The sequence below is a fragment of the Lampris incognitus genome, chromosome 4 (genome assembly GCF_029633865.1).
Source record: "Lampris incognitus isolate fLamInc1 chromosome 4, fLamInc1.hap2, whole genome shotgun sequence".
Lineage (NCBI taxonomy): Eukaryota > Metazoa > Chordata > Actinopteri > Lampriformes > Lampridae > Lampris > Lampris incognitus.
Genome location: NC_079214.1, coordinates 46,695,930 through 46,717,675, shown reverse-complemented (window position 1 = coordinate 46,717,675; position 21,746 = coordinate 46,695,930). Strand labels below are relative to the sequence as shown.

The 21,746-nt window shown below is 45.9% G+C and overlaps 1 protein-coding gene across 1 annotated transcript in view; it reads right to left on the bottom strand.

The window, feature by feature from the left end:
• Positions 1-313: 313 nt before the first annotated feature.
• LOC130111596 (sodium/potassium/calcium exchanger 1-like) overlaps positions 314-21,746 on the bottom strand; it is a 33,835-nt gene continuing 12,402 nt past the window's right edge. The window contains exons 4-9 of the mRNA XM_056278825.1: positions 9,897-9,914; positions 3,816-3,838; positions 2,490-2,747; positions 1,426-1,515; positions 814-980; positions 314-563 (exon numbers count right to left, since the gene is read on the bottom strand). Of these exons, the coding sequence (XP_056134800.1) occupies positions 314-563; positions 814-980; positions 1,426-1,515; positions 2,490-2,747; positions 3,816-3,838; positions 9,897-9,914 (806 nt within the window). The remainder of the gene's footprint in view (positions 564-813; positions 981-1,425; positions 1,516-2,489; positions 2,748-3,815; positions 3,839-9,896; positions 9,915-21,746) is intronic.

Here is a 21,746-nt window from a genome sequence, read left to right as displayed (position 1 = left end):
ATGACTGTCAAAATTTGGGAACAACCACTGATCGTGTTAGACAAAACCTCATGTTGCTGGAAAGTGACAACTTTTTACACTGCTATCGATTAGTGAACAGCACATTATGTGTTGGTCCGCGTATTCATTTAAACCAGTCAAGTGTCAGCACTTGAGTAGCAATATGCACTTTTATCTTGTAATAACAAAATATTACAGCTCTGAGTTAATACTGCCAAAGTTGCTCTAATGCTCGATGTCACCATGAAAACCATCCACCAGGACAAGCCTATCCGTCCCTTGTGACCACAGAGCTAGTACAGTACTGCTACGCTCAGATGGACACAGGACAGATGAGGACCCGGTCTTCCAGGAGGACGCTGAGGACAAGGAACACAAAATAGAGCAAAAACATGGTGGAGCCCAGCATGCGACTCATCTTCCAGCGACAGGCAGCGATGGCGATGATGACGAAGATGAGCATGAGGAAGAGCAACACGATGGCACAGAATAGCCCGTTGGAGCTGACCATTATCGGCTCGCCGGAGTGCAGCAGGGAGAATATCAGCCATGGTACCGGCAGGCTTAAGTCAAACAGGAAGGATTCAGTGCACGTTTTTTTCTTCCTTTTAGACATTATTTTCATCAAGGTCAGAGTACATAAATACAATATCGGCATTACATCACAGTTATGCTGAGGATATGTGAACCTTGGTTTCGTCTCAGAATGAAATAGTCCTATCACTCTGACACTTTGTTTTCAAGGAGACTAAAAATGTATGCCACATAGGGAATTATTTTGGTTATATTCAAAGGCAAGATGCCAACACGTACCCGACAGTGATGTCAAAGATGTTGCTGCCCACAGAGCTGGACACGGCCATGTCGCCCAAGCCCTTTCGGGCCACGATGACACTCGTGATCAGATCTGGGATGGATGTTCCTGCAGCCAGGATCGTCAGGCCCATGATCTCCTCAGAGATGCCCACTGTCTCACCCACCTGGGCCGGGGAACAGTGATTTCATGCTCATTTTGTGTTTGAACATTTTCTATCCACTTTTTTTGCAACAATTTTTTTTCAAGAGGATCATTAAACTGCATCTATCAGTCGATCTAATGGATGTGTTGATGAATGTATTTTCAGCTGTTAAAAGCTGCTCCATGAAAATGTTGCAATATGAATTTATAATCTGACTGTTTATACTTTCAGTGTAGTTGTAAAATGCAATTGCCGGGAAAAAGGAAGATATTTTCAGAATATTTCACACAGTAAAGGCATATTTGTGTAATATACCTTTCTCGTGAAACACTGCAGGTGTGTTTCTTTGGATACAACTTCACATAGTATTTGGACATACCTCAAAATTAAAATTCAGGGCACTAAAACCGGTTTCACACCAGATGTGGTAAAGTCTTCTTTTAAAAAGTATGAAGCACCAACCAACCTGATGCGCCCACCACACCATCAGATAAGAGAATACAGCGATCCACAGTATGGAGCCAATAAAAGTCATAACAAAGTACTTCTTGGATGCCTGGAAAAATTCAAAGGAGATGCAACTTCAAACATCTGTGATTAATTATTAAAGAGGTTACTTTCATACTAACACATTCCACAGGTCTTTTGAAGGTGGGTATGTGTAACATTTGGGCTATTCTGAGGCATACTATGAGTAGTAAATATTAACAGGGATTGCTGAATGGTACTCCATCCATCCATCCATCTATTATCCAAACCACTTATCCTTACTCAGGGTAACGGGCATGCAGGAGCCTATCCCAGCAGTCACTGGGCGGCAGGTGGGGAGACACCCTGGACAGGCCATCACACACACACACACACACACACACACACACACACACACACACACACACACACACACACACACACACACACACACACACACACACACACACACACACACACACACACACACACACACACACATTCTCACCTAGGGACAATACATGACCTACATGTCTTTGGACTATGGGAGGAAACCCAAGCAGACACAGGGAGAACATGCAAACTCCAAACAGAGGATGACCCCCAAGGTTGGACTACCCCGTGGCTTGAACCTAGGACCTTCTTGCTGTGAGGTGCCTGCGCTAACCACTGCGCCACCATGCTGCCCCCTGAATGGTAATCATTAAGGCAAATTAAATGACCCCACTCTCACCCCCATCTCTGCAGATTTCTACATATAAAAAAGGACTTGGCTCCACCCGCAGTCCTCAGTGAGTTATGCAGCGGTCATAGTGAATAACATGTACTGCAAGTCTACCAAAATGGCAGAGGTTAGCAAATTTGCATGACTTGTCTATTTTGATTCATAGCTGTTGTTCGTATCTATCATATCATATCTTACCTGAGCACTGACCTATAACTATGAGCAATGTAGGTCAGCACTCAGGTGAAAAATACACCTAAACCCCTTCAAAGGTGAATTTGTCATGTCAAGGTTGCATCAGGGTCAGTGTGACAGATACTGACAGATGCTGTACGCACCGGGTTACGAACATCAGGCACAGTGAGCCACAGGGGGAATACAATGGGTAGCAGGAGGAGGTAGGTGGCCTGCTTGCGTCTGGTGTCCGGCCATTCTAGAGACAATGGTTCTTCATTCTCCTCTTCCTCTTTCTCTTCCTTTTCCTCCCCCTCTGCGTCTTCATCATCATCATCATCCTCACTGGAGTCACTGCTCTCCTTATCGCTGCCTCCCGAGCCCCCTGCCCCCCCTCCTCCTGCAGCTGCCTCCTTCTGCTCCTGAAATGGACACAGCAGAGGGGAGAGGGGAGAGGGGAAGAGACAGAGGAAGATGGAGATGTAGGAAGGAAGGAAAGCAAAAATGCTTTAAATGCTTTGTTTGAAAGCTGCAATCCATAGCATTTCTCCATAAATATGTCGTTATTTTATCCATCTAGACCGCGAGGTTAGGTTACATAAGACTAACTGGCATCTCTACCATGGCTGTAGACACACTCCGGTCTGTGTTTTGGGTTGCACCTGCTGGTACACATACGTGTTGGAAACAACTCCAGCAGGGAAAAATATTGAAACATGATGCCGATGTGGCGATGCTTACTGTCAGACAGACGGTCAGTTTATCTGCAGAAGAATGTGGTGATGTAGTTTGAGGAGGTTTAAACTGCCTCCATTAGCTTTGGTCCAAGGTTTGCTTTTTCACAATGCTGGAGACTATTTAGACTTCTGGTGAGTTGATGGCGCACACCTTGTTTGTAGTCTGAGAAAATCAGTTGCAACAGGTCCATTGCTCTGGTGTAATATTGACTGACTGTCCAACAGAATTGCCACATCATCATCACATTTCAAATGGATAAAATAATGCAAAATCTTAGGGACTGCAGTTTTAACTAACTGCAAGGAAAATAATCAGTTGACAGCCTGGGTGAAATATACTACAGCAATAGCAGCATGCTGTTTTACAGTCTAATTTGATCAAACTTGTTTGCTGAACTTATTTTGATGATCTCTTGCTGTCAGGAGATGTGAACAATGTGCAAATTTACAGGTTTAAAAGTGTCTCTCAAGTAAGAAATTATTTTATAGTGTATATGTGATATTTTGAATGTGTTTTAGATCTCCAATATGAGGGTAATTTAGGCAGATTTTTATTTATAATAGCACATTATGTATGGTACTTTCTAACAGAGTGCATCATAAAAACATGACATAGCAAACAAATGAACTATCAGCAGAAGAGATAAAACACCACATTATGAATAATATAACTATATATACACACACAAAAAAAAAAAAAAACATTTGCTACCTCTGAGTTGGATGGCTTTGTTTGATGCGTCATCTTAACACCTCCTCGCTAGGAGGCTTTGAGACTCAAAGCATGGTTAGGTTGGTGCTTCCAGTTAGAACCAAACTCTGGGTCTTGGCAAGACTCCTAACCAAGTATCTGTGTGTGTGTGTGTGTGTGTGTGTGTGTGTGTGTGTGTGTGTGTGTGTGTGTGTGTGTGTGTGTGTGTGTGTGTGTGTGTGTGTGTGTGTGTGTGTGTGTGTGTGTGTGTGTGTGTGTGTGTGTGTGTGTGTTTCGGTCTGCCCTGAATCAGCTGTTCCCACTGACACGGGCCCTGGCCTCTTTGGAGACTCTTTGTATGCTTATTGTTTTGTCTTCATAACTCTCCCATAAATGTCTCATTGCCTGGTTCTTTTAAATTATATGCAGATGTCCAGAAGAGTTGAATCAGTTCATCTAGACACAAAGTTTAGCGGGAGAAACATTTCATCACTCATCTAAGTGACTTCATCAGTCTCAGCTGACTGCAGATATCTCCACCCTTACAAACAATACAGTGGCATAACGATCAAAACCAGTAATCAGGTTAATTTGCAAATTGCTGTAAGCATTGATTATAATGTACACAGAGGATTTGGAAATAGTTGCAATCACAGCATTGTAAGATGGTGACAGATGTACTCTTAGCTGAAGGGGTGGGGGCGAAAATCGATACAGCATAGCATCACGATATTTTGTGTGGCAATATTGTATGGATGCATGGATGCCAAATATTGTTTTTTATCATATAAATTGCAAATGCGAATTGAACTTTTTAGTGCAGTAGTAGGATAATACAATAGTAGGATAATAATGCAGTTGCACTGCAGGACAACTCAGGCCTTTTTATGCTTACAATAGTCTTTAAACCAGAAACTCTCCTTGTCTCAAAGACCACTTCATTTTGACTGGTTTCTGTGATAACTGACCACCACAGTGGTCAGGCAAAGTTGTGTAGTTTGATCTGATTCTAAAATATCATGTCACGTGCATTGTCATTATCGTCATCTTGTGGCAAGACGGCAACAATGTTGTGTGTGTGTGTGTGTGTGTGTGTGTGTGTGTGTGTGTGTGTGTGTGTATGTGTGTGTGAATTAATTGTAAAGTGCTTTGAGGGGCTGCTGCAATTAGAAAAGCGCTATAAAATGCAACTTGATTGATTGAACTTGATTGATTGATAATACAATCAATTGGTTTTTCAGTCCACTACAGGGTGATGCTGAGTCTTTTATTTGGTCCTTTATTTTCATTATTACTTTTTCTTTATTTTGACTTAAGTACGAACTGGCAACATGTTTAAAATCACAATACTAGCATATCGTGTCTTAAGTATCATGAGAATATCGTATCGTGGGACCTCTGGTGATTCCATGCATACTTAGCCCCCCCCCCCGGTTCAGGTACGGTCATTCCCTCTTCACATAGATGGCCTCTGACTTCCCGTTCAAACCTATGTCGCCATTTTATAATGCTGTGTGTTGCAGCTCTTTCCATTGTAAAATGGCAACATGGCAACATAGGTTTGGGATTCTACACCTGGATTATTGCGCATGCACATTATATGCAGATGGTACCCAAATTACCCGGTGACGTCATCTAGCAAGTTCTAGCGACTTTTGGTGCGGCCAAATGAGTTTCCTTCCCGAAAAGCTGGCAGTACTGCTCACACTTAAATTCATACCGATGGAATGATTTCGTCCCAAATTATGCCAAAAAGGCATTATCAGCACAGGTAATTTCTGCAAGTCAAGGGGAAACTTTAATTAACCCATCTCTAAGTACCTTGGTTGTGTCCGGTGGGTCCATGGTTTTCTCAGTCTTCTCCATGTTGGTAGACTGTGAAGTGGACGGCTCCACCACAGCAGCGCTCTCCTGTCTGTTGACAGGGTTCACCTGATCAGCTTTTGGTTCTGTCTTATTGTCAGCATCTACGTGAAGAAAGGTTACATTGAGAAACAGGAATTCATCTATAATATATATTATCTGCACCATTGCACTTTATCGCCTCTTATTTCGCCTGTCCTTGTGTATATAGCTGAAGATTGTTGTGTTGTACGTACACTGAGAAAGCCACGAAACCAGAGTCAAATTCCCTACATAGCCAATAAACATGATTCTGATTCTCTCTCTCTCTCTCTCTCTCTCTCTCTCTCTCTCTCTCTCTCTCTCTCTCTCTCTCTCTCTCTCTCTCTCTCTCTCTCTCTCTCTCTCTCTCTCTCAGTATTGATAAGGTCAACCAGGTGGTGGAAAGTGGTGAGGTGATTAAGGACATGTTGACTCCCGTTCTGCCGCTGGTTAACCCAGCCAAGAGAATCACCATTTCCAATGCTCCCCCGTTCATGAGAAATGCAGCTTTTGAGAAGGAGCTTGCAAGATACGGACAACTAGTGTCCCCCATAAAAATGGTCTCCTCCGGTTGCCAGTCTCCTCACTTGAAACACGTTGTGTCCCATAGGAGGCAAGGTTTCATGATTTTGAAAAATAATGCAGAGGATTTGGATCTGAAGCTGAAATTCAGGATTGATGACTTTGATTATATTGTATTTGTTACTTCTGGTATGATGAAATGTTTTGGCTGTGGGTCAGAGGGGCATTTAGTACGGTCTTGTCCCGAAAGGAGTGAGGGTAGATCTGAGCCTCAAGGGCCGCCTTCGTCCACCGATGCCGCCGCGAGCGGCGCATCTCCGGCTGGAGACGGCGCGGCCGAGTCGGCACAGGGCAGACAGAAGGCTGGGGAGCGAGGGGTGGGAGAAACAGACCAGGTGGTGACACAGAAAAAGACCGAGGCTGGGGAACATGAGGAAAATGGACGGACTGAGCAGGCAGGAGAAGGAGGTGTACAGGCTGAGCATATTAAAGCCGTTGAGCACACTGAGAAGGTGACAGAACTTGGGCAGGTCACAGCTGATGGCCAGGATGAGCAGGTAGGGGAGGTTGAACGGAATGAAACGGAAGAGGAAAACAGCGAGACCAGGGATCATAGCAAATTGGCTGGGCCAGATACGAGTGGGGGTCGGAGGACGCAAATACAACAGACTGCTGTTAGAGTGGCAGAGTCTGTACTCGAAAAGAGGCAGAGATTATGTTGGACGATGAAATAAAATCAAAAAAGTCAATTAAAAAGAAGCCGACTGAAGGTAGACAGGAAAATTTAAAAGCGAAGAGGGCTTCAAAAGATAAAAAGCCATCCTCCTCTTTATCTGATGAGAACACAGACGAAAGTGAGTGTGAGTTAGGTTCCTCTCCTCGTACACAGGTGGACACAGAAGGCAGCTATGCCTTTCTGAAGATCAGGAAGTTTTTGCAGGTTACCAAGGGTTTGAGGGCGGTCAAGGTGGAAAATTATTTTCCAGACTTGCAGCTTTTTATTGAATCAGTTAAATGCTTTATGAAAAACACAGGGGACTTGGAGGTGAACACATTCACTGAGCAGGAAGTCTTCAGACTGAAAAAACTTGTACAGAAGGTAAAACTGCAACTTCATGATGATGATTAAGACACGTTTGGGTATTGTTATCTTTTTGGTCAGTGTACGCTTGTTTCTGGCACAGTTCAGCCCCACTCTCCTCATGTGTAATATACAATTAGGCACTTTAAATCTGAATGGAGCAAGGGATGACATGAAAAGAGCTGCTGTGTTTAAACTGGTTGAGCTGAAGAAAATAGATGTCTTGCTTGTGCAAGAAACACATAGCACAGCAGATAATGAAACTGAATGGAAGAGGAATTGGACTGGAAAATTGATTCTCAGTCATAAATCCAATATTAGTGGTGGGGTCGGGATTCTTTTCTCAAGAGATTTTTTGCCATGCTCCCTTGAGGTAGAGGAAGTAGTCGAAGGCCGGCTACTGAAAGTAAGGGCGCAGTATGACAACGCACCACTGGTCTTTATAAATGCTTATGGTCCAACCCTTGGCCCTGAAAGAGTAGTTTTTCTGGATGTGTTGTCTGATGTTATTAGTAAATGTGACAGTGAGGAGTATTTATTTCTGGGAGGGGACTTTAACTGTACAGAGAATTGCAAGTTGGACAGGAACCATCAGGAACCACATCCTGCATCTCTTAGTCGGCTCACACGCTTGGTTAATTCGTGTGAACTGACAGATGTTTGGAGAGCTTTTTATGGGACCCAGAGGCAGTATACATGGACACATCTAAAAGATAACGCACTATCCATGGCACGGCTTGATCGGTTTTATTGTTTTAAACATCATTTTAATGTGTTTAAACAATGTAACATGCTTCCAGTTTGTTTCTCTGACCACTCTCTTGTACAGTGCTCGGTTTTCATACGAAGTGTTAAAACAAATAGTGCTTTCTGGCATTTTAACACAGGCCTCCTAAATGATAACAACTTTAGAGATGCTTTTAAGTTTTTCTGGGGCCAATATAGGAGCCGAAGGTCTGAATTTATTTCTCTGCAGCAATGGTGGGACATTGGCAAGTGTCAGATAAAGCAGTTTTGCCAGCAGTACACTCGCAATGTCACCAGAGACATAGCCAGATCTATGAGAGATCTGGAGGATGAAATGGTGGAACTACAGAATTTGGCAGATTCCACAGGAGACAGAGGCCATGTAGAAGCTCTCAAATCCAGAAAGTCTGCTTTGGCTAGCCTGCTGGGTATTACAGCACAGGGGGCACTGGTCCGCTCGCGCTTTCTGAACGCCACACATATGGATGCTCCTTCTCACTTTTTCTTTAGTCTAGAGCGCAAGAATGGGCAGAGAAAAACCATTCACTCTCTGCGTACTAACACTGGTGTGCAGCTGTCAGATTTTTCTGGAATTCTGAAATACGCAGCAGGGTTCTACAGTGACCTCTATAAGAGCGAACTCAGGCAGGATGTGCTGGGGGCTGAGTCATTCTATCATGGGCTAAAAAGGGTTGAGGTAGCGCTCAATACAGACCTCGAGGCTCAACTGTCCCCTGAAGAACTCCATGACGCCCTACAAAGTCTGGAAAGTGGCAAGGCACTTGGTATAGACGGGTTACCTGTTGACTTCTATAAGTCTTTTTGGCCGGTGCTCGGAGGGGATTTGTTGACTGTACTGAGGAATAGTGCAACTGAGGGGCGATTGCCTCAGAGTTGCAGAAGGGCCGTCATTACTCTCTTGCCGAAGAAAGGGGATCTGCAGGACATTAAGAACTGGCGGCCAGTGTCCTTGCTCTGCACCGATTACAAGATCTTTTCTAAGGTGCTAGCAAACAGACTGAGAAAGGTGATGAAGGAGGTCATCCATGTTGACCAGACTTACTGTGTGCCCGGTAGGCTGATCACTGACAACATTGCATTAATTAGGGACGTTTTGGACATCTCTAGTTCATTGGGAGTTGAAACTGGTCTTATTTCCATAGATCAGGAAAAGGCTTTTGACCGGGTTGAACACCAGCACTTGTGGCAAACCATGAAAGCTTTCGGTCTCAGCCCAGGTTTTATAGCTACGATCAAGGTTTTGTACAGTGACATTGAGAGTGTACTTAAAATTAACGGTGGTTTGAGTGCTCCTTTTAAGGTTCAAAGGGGAATCAGGCAGGGATGTTCTTTGTCTGGAATGTTGTACTCCCTGGCCATTGAGCCCCTGTTGCATAAATTGAGGTGTGAGTTGTCTGGAGTTGCTTTTGCTGGTTGCGGCACAACTTTTAAGCTCTCTGCCTATGCCGATGATGTAGCTGTTTTTGTAAAGGACCAAAGAGATATTGATGTCTTAGTAAAAAATGTTATCAAGTTTGGTCAGATATCATCGGCTAGGGTAAACTGGGGAAAAAGTGAGGCACTGATGGTAGGAGAGGGACTGAACAGTAAACTCATGTTACCTGGGGGATTGACATGGAAAAGGGGAGGGATGAAATATCTGGGAGTGTTTGTGGGGAATGACACCTTCTCAAATAAGAATTGGGAGAATGTCTTGGAAAAAGTTGAAGGGCGTCTTAGGAAGTGGAAATGGATTCAACCACAACTGTCGTATAGGGGGTGCATGTTAGTAATCAACAACCTGGTGTCATCAATGCTATGGCATCGATTAACATGCGTTGATCCTCCAACCAACCTCCTGGCCAAGATTCAGGCTGTGCTGGTGAACTTTTTCTGGGACAACTTGCACTGGATTCCTCAGAGTGTGCTGTACCTTCCTAAAGATGAGGGGGGTCAAGGGCTAGTCCATCTGGCCAGCAGGGGTGCAGCCTTCCGCCTCCAGTTCATTCAAAGATTGCTCACTGGGCCTAGAGATCTAGTGTGGCGACCAGCAGCCTGTGCAATACTTCGACGGTGTTGTGGACTCGGAATAGACCTGCCCTTGTTCCTAATGGCTATTAAGAACTCAGACCTCAACGGATTGCCTGGATTTTATCGTGGGCTCATGAGAGTGTGGAATATGTTTGAGAAGGAGAGAATGGGCTGTTCTGACTCTCTGAGCTGGCTTCTAAAAGAGCCGGTGGTGTATGGTGGGCGTATGGACACGTTCTGCGACTTTGGACCCACGGTATCAAAGCTGTTCTGCCAGGCAAAGGTCGTCACATTGGGTCAGGTGGTGGAGCTGGCTGGGCCCAATCTTGACAACGCTGCCACTCTAGCATCTCACCTGGGAGTGAAATCTACGCGCCTCCTTAGTCGGGTACTACTTAAGTGGAACGGTCAGCTCACAGCAGTAGAACGGGGGCTTTTGACATCGTACTGCAGTGGTTCTACTCATCCCAATTGTGAGGATCCATTTCCTGTTTTAAAGGTTGTTCCTGATCTGAAAAATTGTATGGGGCCACTTTTGGATTTGGGAAATGCTCTTAATGAAAGGCTGAATGTACTTAAAGGTAAGACCATGTATAATATGCTTGTAAAAGTCTTGAATAAAGATAAACTGAGTGGTCGGACTGATACACCCTGGAGGGCCCAGCTGGGCTTGGGGGAGAATGTGAAGCCAGTCTGGAGGGGCTTATACAAACCACCGTTAATTAAAAAAGCTGGTGATCTGCAGTGGAGGGTCTTGCATGGCATAGTGGCGGTCAATGCTTTTGTTTCTGTGCTAGACCCTAATGTGAATGACAACTGTCCCTATTGTGCCCAGAGAGAAACAGTGTTTCATTGCTTTTCAGAATGTGTGAGGCTTACACCCCTGTTCCTGCTACTAGACCGCTTATTTAGATCATCTGGGGAAAGTTTCTGCAAACAGAATTTCATTTTTGGTTTCAAATATAGTCAACGTGTAAAATTTAAATGTCAACTCTTAAATTTTATTTCAGGGCAGGCAAAGATGGCTATGTGAGCCGTAAAAAGAGAATTAAAGAATGTATAGAATGTCATGTTGAACTGTTGTTCTGCAGGATGGTCAAGGCCAGGATAAAAGTAGACTTCAATTACTACAAGGCAATGAAAGACCTGGTCACATTCACAACCTTGTGGTGTTATAAAGGGCTGCTGTGTTCCACCATAAAAGATGAGCTGGTCTTTTCTAAAGAACTTGGATAGAAGAGGTCTTACCTGTTTTTTATTTTTTGAGTTGTCGGTGAATGATTTTTTTTTTGGGCTTGTAAAAAATGCTTATTGATTGTTTATACCTCGACAAGTATTGTTTATGTTCGGAGGGATTTCAAGTCTGCTTTTTGTCTAAATTTTTCTGTTAAATAAAGACTTGGTTTAAAATTCCAAAAAATAAATAAAATAAAAATTCTCTCTCTCTCTCTCTCTCTCTCTCTCTCTCTCTCTCTCTCTCTCTCTCTCTCTCTCTCGGGAATCATGGATACCAAAATGGTCGCTCAATCATTACTAAGCTTTTCACAGCCATGATAGATCAAACCATAACGATTTCTTCCATTAGGCACAAGTAGCAGAGCCAGCAGGACCGGCGCTGGTTAATATAAAATCTCGTGTGTATGAACATTTATGAATTATTTTCATACTTTTTTATTATTCGGCGCGTTAACTGACTAGGAATCAGGAACATTTATTTGTGATTTCATTCCATGCACCTGCGCACATGAAATGAAACGAAATATCGTTTCCCTCAGCCCACAGCAGTGCAACACAAAGACAAAAACACATATCCAAACTACAAGAACACGTATAGCCAACGTATCAAAAAAAAATCACTGTCCAAGAGAGCGAACGCCAGGATGACTGTCGGCACTTACACGACTTACTGTCCACTAGGTGGCACTAGCTGTTAGTACTTACCTGAGAGAACTACATAGGTTTAGACGAAGAAGACACACTACGAACGCACACAGATGTAACTGAACGAGTTGTTTAATAAATGAGTTGAGAGTGGAATAAAACAAGCCTCATCCTTCTAAACCCGAACATGACGTGGCATTGGTTAGCGGTTAGCTTGGCCCAGCGCGCTGGCTTGGCCCGCCCTGCCTCCGTGTCCCGTCAGACCGCCCTCGGTGTTTCCTCCTCGGGCTCAGCTCCAGGCAGAGCCGTGGTCCCCGGGTCCACCAGATGCAGCAGACCAGGCTCCCCCAGCCATAGCCGCGGGAAGTAGGGGCGCTGAGGGTGCTGCAGCACCCCCTGGCGTGGAGCCCGAGAAATATTTTTGGTGGTGGGGGGGGTTAAAAAATAAATAAAAATGATTTAACAAAAAATAAAATAAAATTCATTTTATTCATTCGTCTAGTCATTAAAATTTGTTGGAAACATTAATGACTTGACTGTAAAAAGTAAGTGGCATAAGCCACAATGACAACAAGCAACAATTGTATCATGACGGCACCCGTCAGTGACTCAATCAGGTCGTGTCTGAACACCAGTCCAAATGGCGCAAAAACGCATTTCTGAGTTATTTAGGGAAGCCCAAAAAAGACAAAAAGAGATTGAGCCTCGAGTTGGTGGATCAAGCGGAGAAGGAGGAAGCAGACTTGGAGCCTAAACCGAGTAGGCCTACAAGCAGCAGCTGCCGCGCCTCCGAAGCGACCGCCACACCTGCCCCGGGCCCAGGAGCCGCCCTAACTCAAGCTAACGTCGCAGCAGTGCCAGGACAAAATGCTAGGGTTAACATGGTTTCAGTCGGGGCAACCAACCAACTTCAGTTTTCAGGGAAGGCAGTTTGGAATAGAGACGTTTTCTCATTCATTCAATGCAAACTGGTTCAACAAATGGAGGTGGCTGCATTATATTGAGGGAGGTGATCGCGTTGTCTGTTTTAGCTGTGAAAGCAGTGGAGAAACCCTTCATCAGTGAAGACAGTGTAAGGTTTGACAGCAGTTTTGTCAAAGAGGCTTCACAAACTGGCAGAAAACCATAGAAAAATTAAACGAGCATGAAAATCTAAAATTCATAGTGATGCCATTCAAAAAATTGCTGCTCTACAAAACAACCCCATTACTGTCCTTTTATGTGACGCTGCCCGCCGAACTCGAGACACAGCAAGGCATGTTTTGGAGCTGATGTTCAGGTCAGTGCTCTTCCTGGGAAAGAAGGGGATGACTTTTCGGGGTGACAGCACCCGTGATGGCATTTTGTATGAACTGATGCTTGAACGTACCTTCAACCTCCCAGGAGAGAGACAGTGGATTGAGAGGAGAGATAACTGGCTCTCGGACACAATCCAGAATGAAGTCATTCAACAGTATGCCTGCGCTATTCAACGTGAGATTGTATCCCATGCCAGAAATAGTCCGTACTATGGACTCACAGCTGATGGTACAACCGACTCCAGTACAACAGAGCAGTTCTCATTGACGCTGCAGTATCTGGATGAGAAACTGGAGAGTCACTCTGAATTCATTGGATTTTACAATGCTCCCGGCAGTAGCGGAGAGACCCTGCTCAAGTGCATCAAAGATTTATTTCTCAGGCTGAACATCCCAATTGAGTGTCTCCATTGATATTGTTTTGATGGAGCTTCTAACATGTTAGGACGGTTTTCAGGCATTCAGGCGCGGCTGAAAGAAACATGCCCTGAGTCCCTCTTCGTCCACTATGCCAACCATTCACTTGACTTAGTTCTTCAGGAGGCTGCGCGTGAGGTGGGTCTCATCGCTGATTCACTGAACTTTGTTCAGGGCATAGCTGTGGTAATCCGTGAATCAGCAAAACACAAGGAGCTCTATGAGTCCATGTTTGGCTGCAATTAGATAGTTACCATACTGGCCATATGTCCAACAAGATGGTGCATACGAACAATAGCTATCAAACGTGTGTGTAGTGCCTACAGAGAACTCATCAAAACACTGGAGCAGCTTAAGGATGACAAAAGTGTGAGGGGAGAGACCAGAGCTAAGATCGGAGGCCTGCTCAAGCAAGCAATGAAGGCTAAAACCTACTATGGCCTCCTCTGCCAGGAGTTTGCAGCATGCCAAAGCCAGCGCACTGGGTGCCCTGAGTGTGCCGAACTGCTTGGAAGGCGCATGGAGGCCCTTCGGGATGATACAGTGGTGGATAACATGCTACAACAAACTGTACCCGCAGCAGGACTTAAAATGCCAGGTGAGCACAGGGTGACAAAAACCCCAGCCCTTTATCGACACACAGCAGAGCCAGAGGCAGACGCACAAGTTGCACAACACTCATGGAGACGAGAGTTCTAGGAAGCTGTGGACTTGGTCACAGCAGAAGTAAAGCGGAGATTTGATCAAGATGGTATGAAAACAGCAGCTCTCACAGAAAATGTGCTTATTAAGGAAGCCAACAAGGAACAAATAGTGGAAATAGATTCCCTTCACCTTCCCTTGCACTTTGACAAAGCCCAGCTGGAGAGCCAGCTGAAAATGATGAGAGACCTCTGCAGTGATTCTCCAAGACAGTAAAAGACATCGCAACAACCATGTCTAAACTTCATCCGCAAACAAGGGCTTTTTTCAACGAAGTTGAAAACCTCATCAAACTGCCGAAGTCTCCCCATCTCAGCTGCTTCATCGGAGAGGACATATTCTGCTCTCCGCCATCTGAAGACATGGTTACGCACAACTATGGCGCAAAAAAAGACCGACCCACCTTGCTCTGATCATGTTCATGGAGATATATTGGACAGTTTGGACACTGATGCCCTCATGATGAGGGACTTTATCAGCGCCAACCCCGGAGAGAATGGCCACGTTTGGAGTTTTGCATGCAGGCCAGCAGTAAGGCAAGACAATTATATATCTCTTGATTGGAGATTGTGGCTGATAGGTCTATGTGTATGGGTTGATTTTTATATGCTGTTGCCGTGCAGCCTGCAGTTGTGTTTTGGAGATTGCGCTTTGGCTATAGGCATACATATTACGTGTTTATGCGTGTGTGTTTTTTATGCTGCCGCCGAGCTGTCTGCATTTGTTTGGTGATGTGCTTTTATGTGTCATGCATAAATGAGTGTTGTTCAGCATCACGGTCAGCGTACAAGCACTCCGCATAGAAAAGCAGTGCCCATAACGTTAGGCCTGGCACCACCGTGTGTGTGTGTGAAAGAGAGTCTATTTGTCCCTCAGCAGCAACTAATCTCGCATTCTAGTCATTTATCAATGTTTTACTTAAGCGTCTAGGCATGCACAGTCATAACGTCAATCCTGGCAAAACTCGACCCCCCCCTCTTTTTTTCTCAGCCCCCCCTGCTGATCTAACGCCAGCTCTCCCAGCTAGACACCTTCAACACACCTCCCTGTACTCCAAACAACGACATCAAAAACACAGTCATTGCTAGGCAAGGCCGCTGCCAGACCGCCTTCGGTGTTATTGGAACTGCCGGTCTGCATAGGCTAGCAGTTAGCTTAGCCTGCCCCGCTTCCGTGCCCTGTCAGACCGCCCTCGGTGTTTCCTCTTCGGGCGCAGCTCCAGACAGGGTCGTGGTCCCTGGGCCCACAGGATGCAGCAGACCAAGCTCTCCCAGCTGATCCAGCGCCAGCTCTCCCAGCCATCAAACGAAGACACAAACTTAGATGCAGATGTGGACAAAGACACTGCATAGACGGTACTGGGTGGGGCCGCCGCAAACGTAAGTTCATGCAGCCATCTTCCCACACTGGAAGCGGAATAGCGATTCATGTCAAGCTATAAACGGAAATTAAATCCAAACTCAGTTTAAGTTTACAAAATGCCTGACAGATTTTAAAATGTTATCTTGGTCAGAAATATGTGGCAGTGTTGGTAATGAATGAACATGGATTTCTAGGAAAAGAGATGGCAAGTGCTTGTGCACACACGCACGCACGCACGCACGCACGCACGCACACACACACACACACACACACACACACACACACACACACACACACACACACACACACACACACACAGACCCATCTGCTTGGTCTGATTGATTGTGGCTCATAGAGGCCACTCCAGGCTACCAATGTCCTCACTTTCGTCTCTGGAACAAAGGGTCATAATCAGCCCCAGACTATGAAGCACCTCATTACACCACAGTGAAGCACACACACACACACACAGCGACTGAGAGGCCCACTGATTGTGGAGTACATCCTCCTTCAACTGTCACCTGCCACACACATACAACGGATGAAAAGCATGAGCCACATGCACACCCAGGGTCTTGGACTGAAACTGGACAGAGCACGAAGAGATACAGCAGGGGAAACAAATCCAAACTCTGTCTCTCTCAGTTTTTAGGCAAACATGGGATGTTTCCAGAGATGTTAGGGAGGTACAAGCAAACCCCACTGCATTAAGGATGTAGCAGAAGCAGTCCTGACTGTGGGACAGACAGGCTTACAGTCGCACTCCCTCGACTTAAAGGGGAAAATATATCATTTCACTCGAGTACTGACCTCTGTCATTCAGTGATATGAATAACAACTACGAACCAAAATAGACACAAGGTTTGGCGCCTCCCCAAGAGCACCTCGGCTGGCCTGGCTTTTAAAATGAAATGGAAAAAATCTGGGGGGTGGTGGGAGCCGTGAGTCGTTTACTTTTTTTTTTAAACACTACCATTCAGCAACCCCCTGTTGATATCTACGTCCCGATCCGATCTGACATCAACATTGGAGCTGATCAAGGCTTATTTTAATTGATCAGTATCAGCTACATCAAGCCCAATCAAATTCCAATCCTTTGTTTATTTTATCCTTTGGTTCTCCATCTGCACCAGCCAGCCAGGCCAAGGAATCAGTCTGAAGGCAGGGAGACACAGGAGTGTCTCAGCTGAGAAACGAGGATCACACCTGTGTGTGATTAACCTCTCTGTATTCATATATGCATATATTTCGATAACTATGCATGTATTTCGACAAGCCATGAGAGAAGCCTAGCGACTTCTAACTCTTTGGAGGATGCATATGTTAAACTTGAGCTGTATTCAACAGTTATGGGAGTCCTCTGAAAAGGGGGACTGATTTGCAGACTTTGGACTGTGCTGACAAAGGAAACGTTGAGTTTCAGGCTTATTAATGTTTTTTTTGGGGGGGGGGTTCCCTCCTTTTCCTCCCCAATTGTACTTGGCCCACTCTTCTGAGCCGTCCCGGTCGTTGCTCCACCCCCTCTGCTGATCCGGGGAGGGCTGCAGACTACCACGTGTCTCCTCTGATACATGTGGAGTCACCAGCCGCTTCTTTTAACCTGACAGGGAGGAGTTTCACCAGGGGGACATAGCATGTGGGAGGATCACGCCATTCCCCCCACCCCCCGAACAGGCACCCCAACTGACCAAAGGAGGCGCTAGTGCAGTGACCAGGACACATACCCGCATCTGGCTTCCCCACCCGCAGACACGGCCAACTGTGTCTGTAGGGACGCCCAACCAAGCCAGAGGTAATACGGGGATTCGAACCAGCAATCCCTGTGTTGGTAGGCAACGGAATAGACCGCTATGCTACTCAGACGCCCTTTCAAGCTTAGTAATGTTTTGTTTGATTTTGGTTGTTTAACTCTCACACAGTCCATAAGAACCCTCCCCTCACCTTGTGTGCTTGGTTAAAGCGTGTGAACCTTTTGATTGACAGGATCACATGACCACACAGAACTCACCTTCTGGTTGGCCCTGCTGCGAGAATCTCTTTGACTTTGCTCTGCCTGGAGGGGTCAGCGGCTTTACTTTATTCCTCGCTGCAATCAACAGAAGGATCTCTCATACAATTTTCATACAAGCCCCTTGTATAGGCCCAAGGCACAGTTTGTAAATGAAGAGTTTCATGCAGCCAAGATGCCAAGACATGGATCACAATGACTCTACAACAGCCATTTCACACATCTCTCCAAATGTCAACAAACAAACAAATGTACAACCGTCCATGGAAATCAGCAAACAACACGAGCATGAGCCACTGTGTGACGGACGTGACGCAAGTATGGTATTCACCTCACCTTTCCTCTGCACTGACCCCTCACCTCTGAGGTCACCGTTAAAGGAGGTCTCTGCTTAGCATAGGCACATAAAAACAACAACGTAAATGTCAGTTGTTTCTTTGCGGTATACAAGTTACACAACCATTAACAGAGCAGCTTTTGGGCCATTGTAGACAATAAAAACGAGAGACAGCACAGTGACACAACAGGGACATTACATATTGCAGGCCCTTCTTACCTTGTCTTGCTCTCCTGGGGCTAGGGTTTTTAAGTGCCCCTCTAAACGATGTCTCTAGAATGGAGATCACAGCAACATTGGGTTTGTTTAAAAAAGAATCCATGGACTAAAAAAAAAAATTGACTACACATGCAGTAGTCCCCCCCGCCCCCCTTTTTCTGTTTTAGAACATACCTACAGGACAGGCAGTTCTTTATGCCTATTGGAGATTTTTCCTCGGATAAAGTGGGTATAATGTGTGGGGTACCCCAAGGTTCGATTCTTGGACCATTACTCTTTAATCTCTATATGCTCCCACTCGCACATATTATACAGAAACACAAAATAAATTATCATAATTATGCAGATGATTCACAACTTTACATATCCATATCTCCTGATGACCTAGATCCCATATATTCCCTAACCCAGTGTATTGACGATATTAATCTATAGATGTCCGGGAAATTTTTACAATTGAACAAAGACAAGACAGAAATACTTATTTTTGGTACAAAGACTCAGAGACAGAGAATTGCAGCTCATCTCAGCTCTCTGTCTCTGGAGTGCAAAAGTGAAGCAAGAAATCTTGGTGTAATCATAGATAGCAATCTATATTTTAACAGCCATTTCAATCATCTCACAAGGTCAACCTTCTACCATCTTAGAAACATTTCAAAACTAAGGGACTTTCTATCAAAATCAGACTGTGAGAAATTAATCCATGCATTTATAGACCTGAGAGAGGGCCCCACACTGGACACATTTAAAAGCAGGTTAAAAACCTTACTTTTTAAAACAGCCTACGGCTAAGTTTTTGGTGTGTGCGCGTGTGTGTGTGTGTGTGCGTGCATGTAGGTACACACAGGGTGTCGTGATGCGTCTAGTGCAGCAGCGTGTAGTTGGAGGGAAGGTGCATGTGCTCTTCCAACCCGCTTGTGTCCTTCCTGCCCTTAGCTTGCTGCCGCTGGCTAGCCTTTGTGGCGAATAGGGAAGCATCCTAGCGTGTAAGCCTTCCCTTGCCAGTACATAGCCTCTCCTTCACCAAGACTCCTGCCAGGCCTCCCCGTGGCCACACATGGTAACTGGGGTCTTGCAGCCCCAGGCTAACTTGGCAGGGGATCTCGGAGCAGCAGTGGGCCCCAGAGATATGGTGTGCAGGCCCACCCTGGTGGACACGCCCTGGCACCTATCAACCACTGCCCCGCTGCCTTGTGGGTGAGTCTGGAAGACATAAGGCTAAGGGAGCTTACCCCAACAGAAAAGCAAGCTGTGGCGGCACGCTTCGAGGCGGTTCCCGAAAAACTGGATTTCCGGCAGCCCCCTGCAGTTGTGTGGAGGTGCTGGTCGTCTAGGGATCCCCCTTGCCATCGGAACCATCTCCTCTACAATCAAGTCATGTGGCATTGGGAGAAGCGCACCCCCCATGCCACTTTAAAAACCATCTCTGCGCAGGTATCTTCTGCTATCTGAGTCCCCGACCTCACAAAGTCTGGCGGCGATTGAGTATCCAATGACGGGAGCAGGTCTGAATGAGCTGGGAGCTCTTAGTTGGAACTCTGCACGCCAGCGGCACAGGGCAACGGTCGTTAGCAGCTGGGATTGAGTGGCAGCTGTTTCCGGCAGACCCCTGTGCGTCTGAGCAGCCCTATTTAGGGACTGCACTGCTCACCCCTTTCAGGGAACGGCCTAGAAAAGGTGGCCCAAAAATTGCCCACTCAACACTGCGCCTGGGCAGGAAACCGCACCTGCCGGGCCATTCCACTATGCGGTCGAAAAACAAACATCATACCACTAAGATTTGCAGCATGGAACATAAGAACACTCCTGGACGTCAGCCATGGTACGGACAGACCTCAACGCAGAACAGCACTTATTGCTAGCGAGCTGAGGCGCTATTGTGTGGATGTGGCGGCACTCAGTGAGACCAGGCTCCTTGAAGAGGGCTCGCTCAATGAAGTAGGAGAGGGCTATACCTTCTTTTGGAAAGGATACCCCCTAGGAGGTCAACACATCCATGGAGTTGGTTTTGCAATTAAGAACAGTCTCTTACCCAAACTCGAAGAAACACCAGTGGGCATTAATGAGCGGCTTATGACTCTCCGTATACCCCTTGCAAAATGTCGATACATCACCTTGATAAGTGCCTATGCTCCAACTTTACCATTTCATGATGAAGAGAAAGATCGCTTCTACCAGGCACTCGATGATGTACTCATCAACATCCCAAGGAGCGACAAAGTCATTTTGCTTGGTGATTTTAATGCCCGAGTTGGGAAGAATATGCAAAATTGGAATGGAGTGATTGGCGCCCACGGCATTGGAAAAGTCAACCCCAATGGCATAAGACTTCTTAGTCTGTGCTCGGAACATGACCTCACCATCACAAACACCATTTTCCAACAAAAGAATAAATACAAGGCATCCTGGATGCATCCCAGATCCAAACACTGGCACCTGCTTGATTATGCTATCGTGAGGCGGGTTGATCTTAAAGACGTGCTCCTTACAAGAGCTATGCGAGGAGCAGACTGCTGGACAGACCACCGTATGATCCTGACAAAAGTCAGAGTACATGTCCGACCCTTGAGACGCCAATCTGGGCCAAAAAAGAAACCACTCCACTGCGCCAGACTATCCGACAGCGACACCCGAAACACCTTCCGTCGTTCTCTAGCCGACAACTTAGTTGACATTGAACAGCTGATCAACTCAGAGTCTGGGATGGATGAAAAGTGGACCTCTCTGAGCACCACCCTCTTTGACAATGCAGCCCAATCCATTGGCTTCAAAACCAAGAAACACCAGGACTGGTTTGATGACAATGCCGGAACGATCTCCACCCTCCTGGACAACATGCATAAGGCACACAGAGCTGCCCTCAGCAACCCACTATCCCAACCTCTCAAGAAAAAATGGCAAGACCTCCGCTCTGAGGCCCAAGCAACTCTGCGGAAACTGCAAAATGAGTGGTGGATTTTGAAAGCCAACGAAATCCAGGCTCATGCAGACAGGAACGACATGCATGGTTTCTATGATGCAGTTAAGGCCATCTATGGCCCCAGAAACTGCTCCCTGACACCCGTTAGGTCTGCTGATGGAACAACTCTCATCAAGGATCAGGCCCTGTTAGTGGAGCGGTGGGCCGAGCATTTTAACACCCTGCTCAACCAGCCCACCCCAGTGGACTCAACTGTACTGGCAGAACTCCCTCAACAGCCTACCTTGCAAGACCTAGACCTCCCACCATCTTTTAAAGAAATCCTACATGCAGTCAAGACCCTAAAAAACAACAAAACCCCTGGACCTGATAATATTCCAGCTGAAATCCTCAAGGAAGGAGGCTACCTCTGTACGAGGACACTGTATCTCTATATCCTTGAGGTGTGGCGTCGCGAGTGTGTTCCCCAACAGTGGAAAGATGCCAACATTGTGGCCATTTATAAAAACAAAGGCGACAAATCCATCTGCTCCAACAGTAGGGGTATTTCACTGCTGGCCATTGCAGGAAAGGTTCTAGCCAAG